Source organism: Oreochromis aureus, linkage group 13, assembly GCF_013358895.1.
Source record: "Oreochromis aureus strain Israel breed Guangdong linkage group 13, ZZ_aureus, whole genome shotgun sequence".
NCBI classification, from domain to species: domain Eukaryota; kingdom Metazoa; phylum Chordata; class Actinopteri; order Cichliformes; family Cichlidae; genus Oreochromis; species Oreochromis aureus.
The window spans coordinates 6,380,152-6,403,310 of NC_052954.1; the positions used below are offsets into that span (position 1 = coordinate 6,380,152).

Sequence of the window (23,159 nt, forward strand, 5' to 3'; positions counted from 1 at the left end):
TATATGTTTGTATAGTGACAATAAAGGCATTCTATTCTATTCTATTCTATTTTACTGCCATCAAATTGAAAATGACTTTATTAAGTCTTTAAATTGTACATTTTCTCGCTTTAAACATTCAATTTGCTCTGATATCCTATTGTGAATAAATATAGGTTTATGTAAACCACTGCATTATGTTGTTATATACATTTTACACAGCACCCCAACTTTTTTGGAGATTATATTATTTTTTTGGAGATATGGTTATAGGTTTTCTTGCAGGTCTTAACTAGCGAGGTAGCTGGATTCTTGAGCTACTTGAGCTCAGATTTAAGACAACTCCCAATTGGTCAGATTAATCTGCATTATTTATGGGCTACTAGAACCGTATATTTAGGTCTCTCAAAAACTGGAGAGTGCTCCATCAGTTAAAGACGAGTTTCAATAACTGTAACTGATTCTGGTGGTAGTGGTTCACTGATCTAATTTGTTGAAGAGACAGACAGATGTTCATCCAAAGTGTTTTTTTAAGTGCCTGCACCAATCAACAAAGTTTCAAGGGATAACTTTCCAGATGGTTCCATGTAAAAAACCACCCGGGAATGCTCCACTCCTGTTCTCCGGTTAGCTGCCAACTTACAGTGTTTGTTAAGTTACGAGTAGGCTGTAAAGATTGTTTCTTTACTAAAACTGCTGCATGCTGTGGCTCTGATTTTCTGGCTTTTCTTAAGCTTGAAAATCAAAACCACAAATATACCATAGCACTCCACTGATTTGGCTGACAGTACAGTGCAGTCATGGTTAAAACCTAAGCTTACCTGTGCTTTATCGTAGGCTCAACTCAATAACTGAATCCATTCCAGAACCATATGAACCTGAATCAAACCTCTCGTTTTGACTTATGAGCGGTGTTTCTACCTTTGAGTTGCTGTGTCTCTCCACTTTGTCACCATCCTTCTCTTTCTTCCTCTCCTCTTTTTTCTTTTCATGCTCCTTCTGTGAACAAAATAAAAAGATAGTGTGAGACAGTGGCGTATAGTGGGTGCCACCAACACACATATCCATTTAACTCATGTACACACATTTATGTGGGCCTGTTGTGCTCATTTTCAGCTCCACATTTTTATTCTTCGACTCTACTAGACTAGCTTTGCATGATTCCTAGTTTAAATTGTTCTTATGTAAGCATGCTGGACCCTGCAGCCCATCACTTCATCCTCTATGTGAAACCAGTTGTTATAGCTCCTCTCCTTTAAAGCCAACTTAATTCTGATTGGCTGTCACATGCAAATAGAAGGTAATCTGCAGGTGGGTGAGGTTCTGTGTCTGAGTGGAGCACATTTTATCGAAAAGTTTCAAGACTAGAAAAACTATCAGCAGCCTGAGTTTTGACCCACAGGGATTACACAGTGACATCATTATATGAAACTCTGGCCAAGTTTGATATGTCCACCACTGTCACAGTATGACAGAAAATAAGGAAAAGCATAATAAGTCCATTTTAAGCCTAGGTCAGTGTGGTTCTTTGACTGGAATTCTGGTTATACAAGTCCCTTATTCTTCTTGGATGGTGACAACTGGAGCTCTTATTGGCTCAAGTAGACATGAAACTGATGAAAGCCACAGTACAAAATCACAAGCTACCAACGGAAGCTGAAAAACGAAATTTTGGAAACTGCAATTTCTTAAAATTAATTGGTAACTTTATATTACGGACCATGAGTGAGGGTGCAAGTCCCCTGCAATAAAATCAATTTCATTGTGTACAGTGTGTATCAAGAAGAATCACAGTGCTTTAATTACAGAGCTGTTCACTGGTACCATCGAAACATGTGCTGCTAGACTCGACCCCAGACATGCTCGCAACAACTGTAAGTTCTGTTTGTGAAACTACATTCAGTAATGTATTTTAAAATGCACCTCGAACTCAAATGTCCCTTTTGGAATCAGATGATTTAGACCAGTGTTTCCCAACCTTTTGGAGCCACGGCACATATTTCACATTAGAAAAATCACACGGCACACCGCCAAACAAAAATGTCACAAAAAGCATATTGATAATTTTTCCCCACGCAGAAGGCATAGTGGAATTGGCTCTGTTTGTCTCCAGTATACCTTTTTTGCTTTCTTCTGACCACTACTCATGCTAGGCCCTTCATCTGGGTTGGAATTTTCTCCAGGACCCAGGTCAGACTGACTGCTTTTTCTTTTCAAATATTTGTCTATTGCTATTACACAGTGTGTCCAATGACAGTCATTGGGTGTGTCATCTCACAGCATGACTATTATGTAGTTTCTTCTTCGTCTTCTTCAGTTTTACTGGCAGTTGGCAACCCATTTAATTAGAGCAGGTAGTTGTACTGCCCTCTAGTGGAAGAGAATGTAATTGTTTTGCCCATTACTCACACCGGTCCCTTAGAGTACTAATCAGGTGGAACCAGATAATCTTCCACAGCATACCTGATCATTAGTACAGTAGTTGGGAAACACTGATTTAGATACACTCTGTATTTTATTTGAAATTCAAACGATATTATATTTACCTATAATATTTAAAGGTCAGCACATAAGGAGGTAACAAGGCAGATTTAGATAAAAAAATAAAATAAAATAAAATTATTTGCAGTGTAATTTGTTTCTCTTTTCCTGTAAAATACCCAGAATTGTGGCACTACCTTAAATTTCTTATGCACTACTTACATTTACTTATAATGTAAATTCTTGTTTCCTGTAAATGCACTACTTAAAATTATTTACACAGTAAGTATTAAATAATTAATTTAATTATTTCTTTGTTTTCTGTAACAACCTGATGTGTTACTTCCTTTTTCTAGTGTGCCTGCCTTTAAGTATTTGAAGGTAAATACAATTACACTGTAATTTCAAATACCTTGAAATTCCATTTAATTACAGGGGAATTGTGCCCTTATTTGCAGGTCAGATTATTAAGTGTTACTAATTAATTAATTAGATGAATTTGGCAGAACTGAGCAGCTTTAGAGCACCAAAGTTCATTCCTACCCCTGACCCTATTCTCCTCCATGGCATCAAGCTGAACTCATCAGTACAGAAGTACATAAAAAAATGTTGAAATTGGTAAAAACCATAAACCATCATGACATTATCTGGAAGAGTTGTGTGTTTCTATGCTAAGTGGGATATTGCTGATGGCAATAACTAACATGGCAATAATAAATAATTCAATTAAACCTCCTTAATTTTCTCTGCTTAGCTCAGGACAATATTTATATCAGCAGAAGTTACTTTAGATAACATTAACTATAATAATGCATGTTTACACACAGTGGGCTTGACCATACATGCATAAAATTTGTAGCAGTTATTAACAGATTTACAATTCTACACTCAACAATTCAGGTGCAACAGAGCAAATCAAACTGATAATTACAATATTTTCCTGATACACTGAACTGACACTTTGCTGTCCCGTGATACTATAATTAACACATAACACCGCTCAGGAATTGAGAAACAAGCCACTTTTCTTCACCTGATAGTGTTCTATATGAGAACGCATAAGTTCGACTGGTAAAGATTTGCTGTACCTCACAGCAGGTTGGAAACAATTACATCCCTTTCCTTAATGTGATTATAATGCGCCCACAATGCAGACTTAATGTGCAGACATTATTAGCGCGCAGAGTCGATGTAATGTTTTCAGGTTAATGCTGCTGTCTTGCTTTGTTATATGTAAATGAGTCAGCACTGATGCCAACAGGCTTTAGCTAATGACTGTCAGGATGCCAAAGAGGAAAGCTTTAGTTTAGCAGGTAAAGCCTACAATCTAGCCATCATGACAACAATAACCGCCTCATTCTCTCCCTCGCCGGCTCTACTCTCAGTGCAATTACTTGAACATCAGAAACAATAGCTTCATGATCATCAGTATTTACAATGGTGCAAATCAGAACGAGCACTGAGGGCATCTGCTGTTATTATGGACATTGTATCTTTTGCGAGCATATGAAGTCAGCGGTTCTTTTTTGTTTTGATTGTTTTGTTTTTTAAACTTTAGAATAGTGGTATGAAATATTAAAAAGCAACTATATTATAAAAAGAAATGTCCAATGTCAAGTACTGTCACAGGGGAAAAATTTGCACTTGAATTTTAATTTCGGATCCTTTGTGTCTCTCAGGGGAAGCGACAATAGCTGCTGTTTATACACGAGCAGCATAACAGATACTGGTCTCAGTTCTGCTTCAACTGCTTCTTGGCTGTTCATTTACAAGACATTGGCTGCATCTTCCCTTATTGTTTTCATATCAATCACCAAGTTAGAGTATATTATCATGAGGCTCTGGCAGGCAGCAAACTTCTAACTCTATCATCTATGAGCTAATGAGGCTAGCATTGGCATTAACGGGGTATTATAGTCCCATCTGATCATCACTAATAAAACACAATAAATTGCGGCTGGGATCCTTTCCCTGCTATTATGCTGGCTATGCTTCTAACTTGATTTTTTTGTTTTGTTTTGCTTTTTAAATTAGTTTCCCTCTGGTTGACCAGGGTAAACCAAAATAATGGAGATTCTCATTGGCTCCGCTTTGAGAGTCACACCATCGTCAGGCAGCATATCAAAGAAATTTGTGCAAATTACATGCATGCTGTGTGGTCAAATATTTGTGCATGTTGGAGCCATCAGTGTTGTCTTTACTAGACTAATCATTACATTACTTTTGCATTTTCCCATAAATTGACCTGAAACACACAGTCTCAGAATTACCACTTAACAATCTAAACCTATAGGCTACAGACCCACACACCAACACAAATCCCTGATCTAATGAGGACACACATAAGATCTTTCTCTTAGTACAGTATGAACACAAAGCAAAGATGAAGTAATATCAGAAGTAAATGTTGCTCACTGGCTAATAGTGTTAGGATTAATGAGTAACAAGCAGAATATTCAGATTACTGTTTTTGTTGTAATAAATAACCAAACAAACTTTTTCAAATAGGCAACCTAATACCATACCATGAAGCTCCTGGGACACAGTTTTTGTGCTGATGTTAATGCCAGAGGAAGTTTGGAAAGCACAGCACTGGTGATTTTGACACCCCACTCTGTAACATTACATGGTCTCCCACTGCATGGCTGAGCTGCTGTGGTCCCTCCACTTTGCAATAATACCACTTACAGTGGGTTGTGAAAAGGGGGAAGAAAGTTTCATGACTTATTGCAGCAGTGGCATCCTATTATGATACCACACTCCAATTCAGTGAACTTCTTAGAATGACCAAATTCCTTTACAAATGTTTGTAAAGGCAGATTTGGCTGATTTGATACACCTGTTAATGGTAACTTGCTGGGTGCTGACCAGTATAGCATTTAATACTGGCAAACTAAAACTACAGTGCATTTGGAAAGTTTTCACCGTGCTTCACTCCACATGTTGTCATGTTACAGTCTTCTTCCAAAATGGATTGAACTCATTTTCACCTTAAAATCCTACACACAATACCCCATAATGACAAAATGAAAAAGGTTTGCTTGAATTTTTTACAAAAAAAACCCCAAAACAAAATCATAACATGTATGTAAGTATTCACAACCTTTGCCATGACACTTAAAATTGAGTTCAGGTGCATCCTGTTCCCACTGATCCTCTGTGATAATGGACTCCACCTGTGGTAAATTCAGTTGATTGGACATGATTTGGAAACGTTGATAATAGGAGACTGGGACAAAGGTTCATCTTCCAATAGGACAATGACCCTATGCACACAAGAGAAGATAACAAAGGAGTGGCTTCGGGATCACTCTGAATGTCTCCGAGTGGCCCAGCCAGAGCCGAGATCTGAACCCGAGTAAACATCTCTGCAAAGATCTGAAAATGGCCGGGCACCAATGCTCCCCATCCAATCAGATGGAGCTTAGAGGTTCTGCATAGAAGAATGGGAAACTGCCCAAAATATGTGTGCTAAGTGTGCAGCATCATACTCAAAAAGACTTGATGCTTCAAATGTTGCCAAAGATGCTTCAATTAAGTACTGAGCAAAGGCTGTGACTATATATGTACATGTTATATTTGAGGGGGTTTTATTTTTAATAAATTTGCAAATATTCCAAACAAATGTTTTCAATTTGTCATTGTGTTTGTATTGTGTGTAGAATTCTGAGGTGTAAAAGGAATTTAAACCATTTTAGGATCAGGCTGTAAAATGACATAATCAACAACGTACTTGATGAAGAAGCAGCTAGTGTGATCGAGGACTCTCCCATACTGTAAAAAAACAAAACACACCTGAAATCTTTCTATGGCTGAATCTTCTGAGGGCAGGATGGAAAGATGTCCAGGATTGGGCCCAGCTGGTTGGCCAATTATCAGAAAGAGAATTAAAGAAGCTTGTCTCACTTGTCTCAACATGACACTAACACGGGACTCAGACATAAATCTAGAAGACTACACGGCACCAGAACACAATCACAGCAAGACACCACCACACCAAACAGTGAAAGAGGAGATCTGCACCTCCTGTCTGCTCTTGTCAGTCTGCGAGGACGGCGAGGTGGTGGGAGGAGTCGCTTCAGACGACTTCTGCTGGAAGACAGAGAATTTCAGACAGAGGGTTAGACATGAAGACGAGGAGAAGGGGGAAAAGAAAAAAAATCAAGAGAGACGAGAAGAACAAGGAGGGCACAGTATGGAGAGAGAGCGAGACGGAGGGGGAGGAGAGTGAAGCAGAGACAGGAGTGACTTAATTAGAGGGAACGAAGGATTTTCTCCACTACAGCAGAGTAGTCTTTGCTTCAGGAGATGCAGCAAACCAAGGTTATATTCAGCCCCGCAGCTGCACAGGATGAATAGTCTCTAAATAGAGACTCACATCACACACAAACCCACAGTTGCTGAGTGTAGGGACGACCTCTATTAACCTGCCGTTGACCTTCGAGACAGACCGACAGCTGGGTTTGCATTGAACTCTGCAGCCAACCAGCAACAGTAAATAGTTGTTTTTCTGTCCATCACAGTGTTTCATAGAATAGGAATCAGCTATCAGGCAGCATGACAGTAGCCACATCCTCCTCTGACATTACAATTGTGGAGAAGTTGAAAGGTTGTTTGTATTGTCTAGTAGCAGACATCCCCCAAGGACTGCCACAGATACCAGGCTTTTTCAGGAGCAATAAATTCATGAAATAGTCTCATTCTTCAGCCCTTGGCAGGAAATGAAAACCTATTTTCTCTGTATGCTTCTTGCTCAAAGAGATGAGTGACATATTTGGTGATTTCACCTGACATAGATCACTGCTTTCTACTCACTGATTTAAAATATCGATCAAGTCATTTCCTAATAAATGACTTTATATCTGACTAACTGTTATTTAGTCGTGGTAATTTAACATAACATTTAAGCACAAATTTAGAGGGAGTTTGAGCTGCATTAAGTTTTCTTCTTATTTACACCAATTAGGCATAACATGATGACCATGTGCCCGATATTGTGTTGATCCGACTTCTGCTGACATTCAGGATATGAGCTGTAAGGGTGCACGATCAATCAAATAACAGATAGCTGTTAGGGGGGAAATTTGAAAAGGATATGGTCCACAAAGGTTCGTTTCCATCGCTGCATACATCTGCATGCATAATATATTACAGATTTCATGTTTTTGGCTTAGAAGTCAAACCTTATATTTTGTTGATTTTTACACTTCTGCATTCTGCAAAGAAAATCTATCGTGAAAGGCAGCCCAACACCAAGGAATGAAAACACAATTTCTACAGTAATTACTGCCATTTTCAGTCCGTCTTCAAAATCCATACCAATCCAATCCCATCAGCCACTTCATCACATAACAGTCTAAAACTTTCCTGGCTGTAATGAGACATGTCAGTTAGCAGATTGTTAACAGTTGTGATGCTACCTTACCTTTGTCTTTATCTGTTCCTTGTTTATTCTTTGCCATCTGGCTGTTTGCTGCCTTTCTACATGCGCCACGGCTCCAGCTACCTCCCTCAAGATTTGCACATCGTCTCCACTTACTGCCTCTCCACACAACAGCTGAACAGAGTAATTATTCCTAAAAGCAGCAAAAGTAATGAGGTCATAAAAGCACTAAAAATATATACATTTCTTTCTTCTGTTACGTGGGTGAAAATGACACAGTGCACCGCCTTAGCCGCGTGGAGCAACGGTGAAATGTTTAATAAGATTTTGCCCAGGACCAGTATAAATGAAAACCATAAAAAGCGAGAAATGTTAGGGTCTGAAATTACTTTAATCATGCTCTCGTGATAAAACTACAATCCACACATACTGGAGGAAAATTAGAGAACTCCTGGGTCTAAATTTTAACTCCCTAATGTTAGCAAGATACAACCCCCTCAACACTATTGAAGCATTGTAATATTATCTTGATGCAGAACAGAACAAAAAGCAGCCAACATCCAAAAAAGGCTTTGAATGTTCTTCATAAAGTCTGGAGAGCTATTCCTGAAGTTGCCTCAGAGAGTTCAGGCTGTGCTGAAGAATAAAAGGAAGCCATACAAAATATTGACTTTCAAACTTGTTAGAACCGAACTTCTAAACTGCATTTCCATGGATGTTTGTAGTCTAAGGAGCTTGGAAAGAAAAGCGTCTGGACTTCTTTAGGTTTTTTGAAGACGTTTCACCTCTCACCCAAGAAGCTTCTTCAATTCTAAGACAAACTGGTGGAGAGTCCCCAAAGAGGGTCATGGACCCCGTATTGATCCTCTACCTAATCACCTAGCCCCACCCTATCATGTGATTTCCTGAGGTCAAATGGCCCAGGATCTGAGTGGGCATTAAGGCATCTGGGAAGGGATCTCAAAACTGGATTATTGATGGCAGACAGTTCGTGTCGTAAGCCACCGCCTCTGTTCAAAGATGGTCGTTCACAGTGGACATAGACGGCTTCTTTCACTCCTCTTTCAAACCATGTCTTCTCTGTCCAAAACCACACCTGTTTTCACACCTTGGCTCGTGTGATTAGGTAGAGGATCAATAGGGGGTTCATGCCCCTCTTGGGAGACTCTCCACCAGTTTGTCTTAGAACTAAAGAAGCTTCTCGAATGAGAGGTGAAACGTCTTCAAGAAACTTAAAGAAGTCCAGACGCTTTTCTTTCCAAGCTCCTTAGACTCCGATGACCTGGATGACTGAGAACCTTCACAGACACATGGATGTTTGTACGTCTCATTTTCCTATCACAAAGTACTATATCTGAAAGACTAACTTTCCCATTTAAATCAGCAGGCCTTTCAGACACACTGACAGAAAATGGCCAGAATGATGTGGCCACTTCATTTCAAAATTGCAAAAAAACCCCAGAAGAGCAGACTAAGAGTAAATTTTGGACATGTATTTCCTGCTGGAGACGCCAGAATAATATAGAGCTTTTCTTGATAAACATTACATTGGGGATTCTGGATAATTATGCATCATCTCATCTCAGGATAAATCTTTATTATAAACTATTCAACCAAATACTGCTGCTTTTCCACATGTATAAATAACTGCATTGCTTGTTTTTATATCCTGCATGCCATGTGATGCTGCAAGTGGTTCAGATGTGAATCCCTATTACAGCTATTACATATTTTTGTATTTTCACTGGCATCTTTGCATATTTGTTGTTAAAAAGTAAAAATAGTACCTTGTGATCATGCAGACTAAAGGCGGGCCGACTGTTGTGATGGAGGTTTGGACTGTAATTTACAGTTTGCTTTCACATCCAAACAATTTGTGATGTTTCCAACTAAACACTGAGCTTTCTGTTACTTCAAGCAAACTTCAATTTGTTTTGGACAATGCTTCCATCTACTGATTTTTTTTTAACAATTACTGGTGTCTGGTTGATCATCATTTAATCCTTCATTCCTATTAATTGAATAGTCACATAAGGAGACATTAAGAATTTTATTCCTCTTGTCACGAAGACAGCATGAAACTTCTCTCACTGTGAGATGAAGCACCAAAGATATGAAGAAAAAAAAGATAATGTCACAACTCTTTCTTATATTTTATTTTTTTGTCTTGGAGAATCCAAAATAGCAAAGTGTGTACCTGAATTCAAACAGAATGAAGAGTTTGTATGTGTCAGCGGAGTTCAGAGTAGAGCAGCTGTTCCTTTGCATCAAAAGGAGGCAGTTAAGGTGGTTTGGGCATGTGATTGCATGCAAGCTCGAGGCCTTCCTTTGGAAATTTTCTAGGCGCATCCAGCAGGGAGAAGGCACAGAATAAGATCCAGAACTTGTGGGATTATATGTTTCACAATGCCCGGGAGTGTACTGGATCCTCAGTGGAACTATAAAATGATCGCTGGTAGGTAGGAGGATATTTGGAATATCCTTTTTACCCTCCTGCTACCATAGAGAATAGGACAGGATGTATATTTATAATTGTCCATTTTTGTTAATTAAGCGAGTGTGTTGACTCATGCTACCAGAAACAGCTGAACAGTGAATCCAATTCTTGGTCCAAGCTCAACTGATCCTACCTTGATGATCAGACAAACCTTCCATGGTTCAATTGTAGTAGCAAGTTTAAAACAAAGGAAAGAAAGAAAAGAAAGCTGTGGGTGTCAGTCCTGTTGTCTGAAACCAAGCTACAAAGTTCCAGCAGCACACTGTTGTTAAGCTCCTGCACACAACACTGTTTGTTTTGTTGGAAGCTAAAATGAGACTAAAGTGATGCATGCCAACACACTCTTTAGTATTTAACTCTCTGGGAAAAATACATTTCAAGAAAAGATGTTACACTGTATCACTAACATCAACCCACCTTCCTTCCTTTCTCAGTGCCATCCTCCCCTCCTCCGCTCCCTAAACCACCTCAGGGTGGAAAGTAACGCTGACTACAGTATGTCTTTCTGAGGCCAGAACAGAGAACTGTTTTCTCTATTTTTCATCTTTCTACATTTCTCTTCTCCTCCCTCCCCCTTCTACTGCTCTTGTTGCCTGTGGTGGTGAAAGCAGCGCAGCTGAGATGTGAATTCAGAGCATTTTCTACCCCCCCTACTCATTCTGTTGATGTCTTTTAAGGCTGTTTTTTATACACTTCTCTCAAAACTTCCTCATCTTCTGACTTTGATGCTGCTGGAGATGTCAATACTAAACAGGCACAGATGGGCTGATGATGAAGATAAAGAGAAAGGAGGCTGGAGGGTAAGAGGGTGAGGCTAAAGGGATACAGAGGGAGGGGAGGGCGAGGGGGGATATAAAAAGGATAGATAACAAGACTAGTACGCACTGGGTGAAAGAGGATGAACATAGGTTGAATAGATATTAGGACTTGGAGATAGAAGTGTCTGGCTCTCTACTGTGGTGAGTGCTGATAGTGAGAGAGAAAAATGCTTAACATCTTTACTGAAATTTGTCTGCTGGCCAGACCTTTAACAGCTTCATTTGTACTCTTACAGAGAACACTTACCACAGAGAAGTGGAACAGTTACACAGAGACTAATAAAACAAGAATTATGGAGGCTGAGGGATAGTGTTAGGTGTTTGAGCTCTAATCCACTTCCACAGTGTTCTCACAAAGCAGTCTGTTAAGTGACCTTGAGCTAGGTGTTGTGGTTAGAGATGCACTGATTGATGGGCCAGGCCCACTCTTGGCCCTGACAAGTGAACGAGCAGTGAGTCTTACATATGTCCAGTAATGACACACACATTACTGGACACACACACACACACACACACACACAATTATTCAGGAAAACAGTTGCGTGGACACTCACAAGTGTCACTAACGTAGAAGCCTCTCACCGCAGGCTAGGTTCTCCATCTCTCAAAACAAACATCGCATCTGTAACAATTTCCCCAGCAAGAAGCCATACTGCTGCTCACTGATGGTCACCTCTCTTCTTCACCTAGCTTCAACAACTCTTTCCCATATCTTCAAGGTATGGCTCGTGGCATAACTTTATCCCACTAAAGTTACTACAGCTCTGTACATCACACTAGCTTTAAAAATTAGGTATAGGGATGTGTTTAATCTGCATTTTTTGTCAATATTCTGAAAAAATAAGCTGAAAGAAACTAGAAGGTGTTCTGAGCTTGGCTCTGCAGGGAGTTTTTCCTCCCCACAGTCACCAAATGCTTGCTCAGAGTTCAGCATGAACTCTGTTGGGATTTTCTTTCTCTCATTTTAGAGACTTTGCCTTATAATAACCAGTGCACTGAGAATAAACAGGTGTTCTAGCTCAAAGAGATAACAGCTTTCAGACTAGACAAAAGTTGTGGACATCAAATCATATGACTGAGAGTGTTACCTAACTGTTCACTTTGAGCAAGTGCTTGGCAAATCTTTGCAACGGTCGATATTCGAGCTCCGCCTAATGTGTCTTTTTTTTATACTGAGCTATTTAGTGAGCTGCAGTAAACATGGCTTGAGTGTACATGCTGTTTTTTTTAAGTGCTGCAATTATCTGTCACACACATTCAAAAAGCATCACATGAGACTCAACTCGCCATTAGGGTCCTCAAGTGTTTTTAAAGTGTTGCATTGAATTGTGTTTTCTCTCAGCAAAAAGAGCTGAAGTAATGCAAGTGACAAGCTTCAGTATTTAACTGGTCTGAGAACAGTCCCTTGAACCAGACTGTGGGTTTAAAAGGTTGAGATGATAAATGTCTTGAAACTATATGTAGTGTGTGTGCATAGACTCACAGATGATTTTGAACCTGGCTAACATCAAGCAGGCAAATATGAGGATGATTATTTATAACCGTGAACTGAATCATGCTTTCATGAGCAGAGACGTTGCAGGTTCTTGGAGCAGGAAGGCTCATTAAATCATGTGAGGAAACACATGAAGAAAAAATAAATAAATAAATAAATAAAGCAGCAGATACCCACCTTTCAAGGCTAACACTGCTAGCTTGGTACTGCTGATGATAAGAGCTAATGTGTTTTTTTTTTTTGTTTGTTTCTTTTAATTTCCATGATTTGAATAGACACAGTAATTTATCTGGATCATGGCTTGGAGAATGCAACCATCATTGCATCCATATATTATATTGAAACCTGATGTAATAGTGAATAAAGTTACACAGGTTCAACATCCTGTTAATTTTGCTCATTAGTATTTAAAGAACCAAGCACCTAGAAGTAGGATCGCAAATGGCAACCAACTGAATACAAACTAGAAAACTATTTTTTGGTAGGGCTTACTGAGGTTGGACAATGGAGAAAAAGCTTATTATATATTATACTCATTTTTGACCATGACACTCCCCTAAATTCTATACAGTAGACCCATAAACCAATTAAATAGATTATTGCTTTTTGTAGAAAATAAATAGCGGAAATACTACCCAAGGAATGGGAGTTTGAGGGTTTTATGCAGTATCATACAGGCTCAGAGTTACCGGCAGTACAATATAATTGGCTGATATTAGCCAATTGTCAATATATAACTGTCTGCATTTAGAAATACTGATAAATAAAAATGAAAAAAGTAATGAAGAAACGTGAGAAACATCCTTCAGCCATGTTATGAGTGTTGATGTTGCATAGTCTGGCCACCAGGTCCCTTTGCAACTTCCCTGCTGGCAACACACGTGCTTGGAATGTCACAAAACACAACAACCAGCTGATCCAAGTGGTCGGGAAAAGTGCAAAAAATGAAGAAAAAACAACTACACATTAAAAATAATAGGGGAAATCTGCTTATGTTTTGTGCCTCTGAAAGAAAATAATATGTTGGCCAATATACTGGAATATTAGATTTTAAAGCCAGGTTTGCTGGCGTCTCCCTTAGAGATTGAGTGAATAATTCAGTCATTCGAGAGGGGCTCAGAGAAGAACTGCTGCCACTCCACGTTAAAGAAGCCAGTTAAGGTGGTGCAGGTATCTGACTAGGATCTCTCCTAGGTGAGGTGCTCTGGTTATGTCCTGCTGGGATGAGGCCCCAGGGTAGACTGAACGCAGGACCCAACTGCTTAGGCTGCTGCCCCTGCAACCTGGCCCCAGATAAGCGGAAGATGTGTGGATTGATGGATGGACAGACACATTTGGTTTTAAATCACCAAATAAGAGTATCTACAGTTTTGTGATAAAGTGTTTGTCCCCTTCCTGATTTCACTTAAATGCTTCAGACACAAAATGCAGTTTCTAAATTAGAGTGTTTATCATTAAGGGGAAAAAAATCGAAAGCTACACGGTCCTGTGTGAAAAAGTGATTACCCCCTAAAACTAATACCTGGTTCAGTCGCACTTTGCAGCAACAACTGCAATCAAGCATTTGCGATAACTGGCAATGAATCTTTCACAGCACTGTGGAGGAATTTTGGCCCCTCATCTTTGTACAATTCAGCCACATTGGAGGGTTTGAGCATGAACAGTCTTTTTAAGATCATGCCACAGCATCCCAATCGGATTCAGGTCACGACTCTGATTTGGCCACTTCAAAGCCTTCATTTTGTTTTTCTTAATCCAATCAGAGGTGACTTGCTGGTGTGTTTTGGATTATTGTCCTGCTGCAGAATCCAAGTGCGTTTAAGATCGAGCTCACAAGCAGATGTCCGGACATTCTCCTTCAGGATTTTTGATAGACAGCAGAAATTATGGTTCCATTGACCACAGCAGGTCTCCCAGGTGCTAAGGCAGCAAACAGCCCCAGACCATCACACTACCATAACCATATTTTAATGCTGAAATAAAATGGGCATGTAGGTTTGGATTTGTCCCCCTTAATAATAAACATATCCATTTAGACACTGCATTTTGTGTTTACATGTGTTATCTTTGTCTAATATTTACAACTCTTTGTATATTGTGGAATTACAGGGATTATTTTACATAACCATCATCTTTATCATTGCATTAATTATCATTTCATCCAAGCATTTATTGAAGTTGCTGGCATTATGTTATAATTTGTATTACAGGGGTTATCATAATCAAATATTAACATGTTTATTACAGGTGCAGTTACAACCACTTTAAATCGTTGAGTTAAATCTATAATCTTAAAAGCTTATATGCTGAGTATATTGTTACAGTAAAATAGTAGCTGAGCAAAGGCCTGAATGTATTCAGCTTCTTGTTGCATTTGAGTTTGCCTAGCAACAGGTGACGGAAGGAGGACAAGTCCATGGGGACCTCAAAGGCCTGAGATCATATTTGGAAGAGGATGCCAGAAAGGGGAACTTCTGTGTCTGCATTTATCTCTTAGAATTGATCATTATCTGTAGAAGAGGCAAATAATGTTCTTAAGATGCAAATTATGTGCTTGTAAACGCAAGAGGGGGCGTTATAATACCCTGATGTTATAAAAGCAATCTGAAGTGTATTTTTGGACGGGGATTTACGACTGATGGTGTCCAGTGTACGTCTCCCCACGCTGCGTGTATTCATTAAAATCAATTGTTTGACCGACCTCTTCTGGACCATCATTGTTTTACTCTCGTCCTCAATTTCGGACCCGTAACAATATTTACAACTCAAACATACAAAAAAATAGGAAAAAAAACTGTCTTTTTAAAAATTCCCATATTAGTTCTGCTCTACTGTCATAGCTGATTCCAGGGCAGCACTCCACTGGACACAGACTCCTGATGTCATGCTGGAGCCACTCTTCCTGTTTGAGGGTTACAGTTCCTACTGCTGCTATGATCACTGGGACCCTTGGGACTACTTTGAATGTCACCTTCTACATATTTCTGATGTTACTATCAGCCACATCTATAGCAACTGTCGTCCGTTGTCCTCTGCTTCTCATCCGCCACCACTTATTCTGGTTGGTTAGTAAGCAGCTGTTTGTCTGCCTGGAACAAAGTCCCCAGGATGTTAGCTCTGTTGTTAACGATCATTTTCAGCGAAAATCAAACCCTTAATAGCGGGTCAATCTCTGCTTCAGGTGGATTTAATGTCTACTGTATGTTGGCTAAATGAAAAGGTAACTTATTTAAATTGCACAACAAGTAGCTACGATGTAAGCCGCAATCAAATGTAATATTCAACCCATCCTTTTCACAAAATGAGAAATCTGTGTTGTTCTCCTGAACCAAAAAAAAACAAAAACAAAAACGTAAAGTGACCTCTGTCTAACCTTCCCCATAGCTCATCTGCTATGCACTGACGTCAGAAAATAACATGTCAGAGCATGGCAGAAGTTAACTAGGTTGCCACTGCTGGCTGCTGGAACATGCACAACATTGGTAAGTACTGTGGACACTGCAGGGAGGACACTCATGACTAACACAGGCAAATAAGGTTGAAAATCAGCAGTCTTCCTCCAAGGCGACTGTGCTGCTCTCTTGTGACATTTTTAGGCCAATCACTGGGCTCATCACAGAGGGTTTGCAAGATGCACTTTGATGGATTGTTGATTCCAGTCACACTGAAATTATTTGTGGTTTATACACAAACACAATCCAACTAATTCACTCACAGCAGAACAATGATGGGCAGGCGAAAAAGCACACAAGCATTCATGAGCATGCAAAAGCAAGAGATGACAAAAGACTGCTGCGCTCTATCAGGTTCTCTTTTTACTGGCTTTCTAAACAAGTAAAAAAAAAAAAACCCAGAACTTCAAGCACTAGGACTTAGAAGCGTCAGCAAAGCTGTTTGACATTACAAAATCTCTTTTTCCCCACTCAGAGTTTCAGAAATGTTGTATCGTATCTCTTGCTAACAGAAGATCTGGCTTCAAATATGGAAACACAGATGTTCAAACAGGTGACTTTAATATTGAATACAAGGACACAAACTCCTGTTCTTTTGAAGTCAAAAATGTTTGGAAAGTTCTGACATAAGTTAAGTCTCTATTATCACTTACTTTTTCTTTAGCCTCCTGGAAAACAGACCATCTTCCAAGTTCATAAGTCAGAATTTTCTCCACTTGAGATGTTACAAATAGTAACTATTAAGCATTAAGCTACAATTTATTCATGTTCCTCACTGCTCAAAACTTAATGTGAAGGACAGAGCCACAGCACGCTGCTAACAGGAAGGTTAAACCTAAAGTTGTGGATAGGGTCAGCAACAAATCACACACCAGACAGCCCTTTATGACAAGGACTGAAGTCACTTTGCCACCAGATTCCACTGAATAAACAGTTAATTTATTCAACGTGTTGGTTTACTGCTGCATCAACCAGTTTATTTGTATTAATATGTGTGAGTACAAATACAAGTCAACTGCAGCTAATCAAATGCACATGAATAGATGATCAGGAACAAGTGTGACCACTTCAATAAAAACAGAAAATCCGGCAGTTTGTTGGTCTGCAATATCCAGGTATGTGTCAACACAATGCCACAATGTTCCCAGAAAACTCACCCCAAGGTCAGATCATGCATTCTCAGAGAAACTGCAAAAAACTCGAGAGCCGCATGTCTGATTCAGTCAGCATGTTAAATGTTAAAAGTTCATGACAGTACAATGAAGAACGGCTTGTTTGGAAGGGCTGAAAGCTTCTTCCTTCTAAAAAGAACACAGCAGCGTGACTTAGGTTTGCAAAGTTGCATCTGGGGACAGCAACCTCCTTTAATATACAAAAAAATAAATAAAAATCATGGCTGGCTTGCTCTGTATTGAGCTCGAGTTTGTCCATCGCCTGATAGAAGCTTTCTGCAAACAGTCACAGTCTGAGTTGAACTGACTGCAATCACTCAGAGATTGTTGCAGGTTTTCATATAATTGCTGTCTACATTATAAATGTGGAAAGATTGCCAACATGTTGCCATCAGTCTGAATGAGTCTTTGTCAATGAGCACAACTCGAGGGGTTTTGACTCAACTGGTTGCCAGCTGGTTGTATTCTGGTTATATTCCTATAGGGAGGTCGCTACACGTAAACATAATAGTTAAATGTGAATTTCTTTTAAATGTGAATTACAGCAACAGATATGTGATTTTTGATGATTTCTCACAGTTAATTGCTGTATTGTCAGAAATGTATTGCAAACTTGCCAACATGACCCCATTCAATTGCAGACTGATGTCAGACTGACTGTTTCAGTGACTATGTCGGTGTGCTTGACATATACATTTTGCAGGGAAAAAAAATTATCTTATTGGATAAAACTTTGAGAACATATCTTGCAGTGATAAATCACAATGCATGTTATTTGCAGTACTCAACATATTGCAAAATATTAAAACTTGCAATGTTATCATATAGTATGTGAAGTATTGTGATAATGTTGTATTGTGGGGTTTTTAGTGATTCCCACCTTTAATGATTACTTTAACTTATTGACTCTATGTTATACACCAATCTCACACAGCTATCGGTCTGCACTGTTTAACTGGGTGCTTCTCTGTCAGTCATTAACCTGAAAGAGTGATGAAACAAGTTTTAGTTCAGTTTAAAGCTACTTAAACTGAAACGGAGCTCAGGACCAAGAGTTTACTGAAAACATGAATATACACTCCCTGGCCACTTGGTTAGTTGGACCTGTTCAACTGCTGTTCGACCCCAATATCAAATCAACGAATCACATGACAGCAACTTAGTGCATCTAGGTATGTGGACATGGTTAGCACAGCCTGTTCAAACAGAACATCATCTTGGGGAAGAAAGGTGATTTGACTTGTCCCATACAATCATCTCTACGGTTTACAGATAAAGGTCCAAACAAGAGAAAATTGTGAGTGTCAGCTCAACAGAAAAATGTGCGTCAGGTAGGGGGAGGTGTAATGTAAAGGATATTTTCTTTTTAAACTTTGGCACTTTGGTAAAAAGTGGGTACAACTGCAGTGTATGCCAAAAAGCTCAAATAATGTCAAACTGGCTTCAGGTCACTATACTCATGGCCTCCACAGTCACCAGATCTCAATCCAACAGAACATCTTTGGGATGTTGTGGGGAGATCTACATTATAGCCGTGCAGCCAACAGATCTGTAGCAACTACATGATGCTATCGTGTTAGTAAATGGTAAATGGTAAATGGCCTGTATTTATATAGCGCCTTTATGGTCCCTAAGGACCCCAAAGCGCTTTACATACCCAGTCATTCACCCATTCACGCACACATTCACACACTGGTGATGGCAAGCTACGTTGTAGCCACAGCCACCCTGGGGCGCACTGACAGAGGCGAGGCTGCCGGACACTGGCGCCACCGGGCCCTCTGACCACCACCAGTAGGCAACGGGTGAAGTGTCTTGCCCAAGGACACAACGACCGAGACTGTCCAAGCCGGGGCTCGAACCGGTAACCTTCCGATTACAAGGCGAACTCCCAACTCTTGAGCCACGACCAAAATCTCTGAGGAAGGTTTCCAGTATATTGTTCAATCTGTGACATGAAGAATTCAGGTAATTCTTGAGATACTAGTACGGTGTATCTAATAAAGTTAGTGCACATTCTGGAAAAATGAGGTTAATATTACTTTGCTCTAAAGTGGTAAAATATGGGACCTATGACTAAGTCATGCCGGATTTTCACAACAGCATTTCAAACTAGTGTATCAAAGTACTTTGGGTTCTTCAACCTGAATTGCAAAAAATCTTCCAGATTTTCCTGATTGGTAAAGAAGGCACCTGCCGGACTGAAATATTAGGACTCGCCCACTAGCTTGGCAGCCAATAGCGCATCAGAGGCACATAAACAAGTGGAACAGCATCAGCTGCTGTGCTCATCCTCATGATGTCTGCCAACATGAGGCTTACATTTGTCAGAGGAAAGCAACCTTCGTCTTCACAGTGTGTTTATCTGTAAATACAAAGCCCTCGAGTCAATACTGTGATGTAATAATAACATTACAGAAATGACACAATGCAATTTCAATCGTTACAAAAACGCTCTTCACTCAAACTAGCGAGGCTTCAATCTGACAGCAGGCAGACAAAATGAACAACAAAAAGTTTCAGCACAAAGGAAACACTCTGAAATATAAAAACCAAGCAGTGTTTTAATTCACACTGTCTTGTTCACAGCAGGCTTCCTCTGGTGCATATTTATTCCATTGCAATGTCTGTAAGTTTCCCTCATTCGCTTCTGTTTCTCAGTTTATGCGTTTCCCCCCACCCCTTTGTCCCACTCGCCTCTTGCCTCTCTCTCTCGCACACTCTGTGTTGTCTCTGGGTTTCTCTGAAGCATTGCCAGCAGCCAGACTGTGATCTAGGATCTGTTTCTGCTACCCACGCAGACAGCTTGGCTTTTATATGCAAATTAATTATTAAAAACAACTCATTATCACTTTAAGCAGTTTTGCGCAGATGGAGAACGAAGAGGAGAGGGCGGGCTACAGTAACCCTGAGCTACAGTTTGCGTATGCACATGTGTGCTCGTGTATTGCAATGACTTTAAGGCATCCACTGGTTTGATTTATGGATTGGACACACATCATCAAGAAACATTTTGTGTCATTCTGTCACTGCAGTTGCATCATCAAACTGTATTATTGTTTTTATTTATTTATATATTTTAAACAGCATGCTGGATGGCGTTGGCAGCTGAAATCTGCATCTGATGGATGTGATGCTGTTGCAGCAAAGAGTTTAAGATGGATTAGATCAGACTGATCTAAATAATCATACAGTTTCACAGAGTTTGTCTACTGTCAATGATTTAACTAATATGGTCATGTCAGGTGCACAGCTCTATGAGCTCAGAAGCCCCGCCCATCCGCTGTTCAAACGGGCAGTCAATTAAAAGAAAGTTGGCTTAAAAGGAGGCAGGAAAGGAGCTAAAACAGCACGTTTAATAGATACAGTGGTGTGAAAAAGCATTCGCCCCCTTCTTGATTTCCTGTTTTTGTATGTTTGACAGACTTAAATGCTTCAGATTGTCTAATATTTACATTTCTTTGACAAAGATAACACATGTAAACACAAAAATGGGAAATCAGTAAGGGGACACTAAAACTGAAGGTATCAAGGCCCGGTATAAGTTAAATAAGGATTACTCAAAAATGTGAATCGTGTAAATCGACTCTAAAAGAGTTCTAGAACAAAAAAAAAAAAAGAATTAGCGTATATAATAAAGAAACTATTTTGTTGCGAAAGATCATTCAGATCCTTAAAAATGGAGCTTATACAAAAACCAGGTGGTAGTTCTTCGGTTAGGTAGTTGTCAAGCTTCCTTGACAGATTGCATCTATTAGTCTAATATTCCATCTTTCATTGTTTTACACCTCTCACCTATTAGCTTAAAAAGTTAACAAAAAAGCTCATGCAGTAATAGTTCAGCGGCCTCAGCTGTAACGTTTTCATCACATAGGCTCAGCAAGCCTGAATTTTTCAAGACATTCCCTGACAGAGCTGCATGTGAACCAGCAAATGTCAGATTTAATCTGACCTAAAGTTTTAAAGTCGTTCATTGGATCAGGTAGTTTAACCTTCTGAGCTCTCTAGTACAAAGTGCATGTAATGTCTGTGCCAGTGTGAGAATGGTGCAGGAAACCTTCAGTAGTGATACAGCACTTTCAAAACATCATTATTTCAGTCTTGTGAAGCATGGCTTTAAAAAAAAAATCAAACAAACAACAAAAAAGACACACCCCAAAGCAAACTGCAGATTCCAAAATCATCGGTTTTTGGAACAACTTATTCTGTGTTTCTTATTCTAAAGTTATTTGAGATTACACGTTAAAATAACTTTAATACCAAAATACATCAAAGGTGGCAGGAGGAGGATAGCCTGTGAAAAGGGTGATCGATGAAAATCTCCAGCACACTTTGACATTTTGGCAGGTATTTCTGCATAAAATCCAGCTTTAGTCAGATTCTAACATAAAACATGAGCCTATGAAAAGCACTGATGTTAAGAAAAGTCTAATTTTAGTGTTTTACTAAACCATGACATGTAAGCTAGCATTAACTAGCTAAATCAAATCTGTCCAAAAATTATGAAATTTTTTCAGCTGTTCCAATTTTTGACAACAGTAACAAGCAATTCTGCTACAAATTTCTCTTTTTTCAGTAAATATTGTGGTATCATCCAATAAAAACCTAAAGGTTGTTGCTCCAAATACAGTTAGCTCTATTGCTAAATTGCTAAAGATGGCTAGTTACAAGTTAGCCTAACAGTTCGTATATCCAATACTAGAGTTTTATTTGTAGAAGTGAATCTAACTTTGCAGAAAGCATGTAGACATTTTGTGCTGTTGTTGTTTATGGATAAAAACAGGCGAAAGCATTGAGTCCAACTGCCAGTTGTCTCCTTTTTTTTGTCCTTGTCCTTTTTGGGAGTATACAAGGTGATACATATGTGAACACAGACACACAGTCTGACTGCATCACACCAATTTCTGTGGAGTTTCACACCGCCCTTCACGGAGTAACTCACAGTACAGAAACAGCCCACTCACTGAAACATGCAGAGATGCACGCACCTCTGATATCTCTGTGGAAACAAGACAAGGATATGTGCACCCATCCACCCACAAACACACCTACACCATCATGTCCTTTTTCTCCCTTCACCCACACAGAGCTTCAGTCTTGACACTGACACACACACTGATACACACACACACACACACACACACACACACACACACACACATAAACACAGATATCTACTTACTGATAAAGACCTGTATGAGAAGATAACAGTGTTTTTGAAAGGTTATTCTCTTACTGTGTGCAGCAACTCTTTGTATCGGATCCAGCAAGACTATTGTTTGGGTTGAAAAGGACTTTATGCTTAGCAAACATCATTTTTACAACAGATTAAAGTGCACGAAAGGTCAGTGGCAGTAAAAAAACAAAAACAAAAAAACAACAACTAATTTTTCAGGCTGGATGAGTGAAAGCTAAGAGCACTGAAAGGCAACGAGTTTCTGGCATGAAAAGTTTCTACTGGAAGGCATTCACAAGTCTTGTGCGAGGAAAAGATGCCAAACATGATGAGTAACACATTTTAACTTTAAACATGGCAGCTGCCAAAAACTATTTGTTGCAGGTTTTAGCCTTTCAGAAATCATTGGTTTCTCAGGAAAAGGCAAGGGATTGGGAAAAAATTCCAATTTCATGATTAAAGAAAACTTTGGCATGAACTGTTAAACCCATGAACTGTTAAAGCCTTTTTCTTTTTTTTAGAGAGGGAAAAAAGGTAGGTTTCCCAAAAAAAAAGCAAAGCTCATGGGACAGAAAAGCCGTCGTTTTACATTTATGTTGCTTTTTGTCTTAAGCACATCCTGGCAATCAAAGAGCCGCCGAGCAACCACTGACACTGACATGAAATCGCCTCCAACCGTGGCAGCGCTGCATCACAACAATAACAC

At 39.4% G+C, this 23,159-nt stretch overlaps 1 protein-coding gene across 4 annotated transcripts in view; it reads right to left on the reverse strand.

Moving 5' to 3' along the window:
* smap1 (small ArfGAP 1) overlaps positions 1–23,159 on the reverse strand; it is a 144,937-nt gene that overhangs the window by 90,268 nt on the left and 31,510 nt on the right. For 2 of the 4 annotated variants that reach the window (XM_039622042.1, XM_039622044.1), the window contains exons 5-6: positions 6,484–6,552; positions 901–978 (exon numbers count right to left, since the gene is read on the reverse strand). In XM_039622042.1, the coding sequence (XP_039477976.1) occupies positions 901–978; positions 6,484–6,552 (147 nt within the window). The remainder of the gene's footprint in view (positions 1–900; positions 979–6,483; positions 6,553–23,159) is intronic. The other 2 variants (XM_039622043.1, XM_031741137.2) reach the window with 2 other exon arrangements.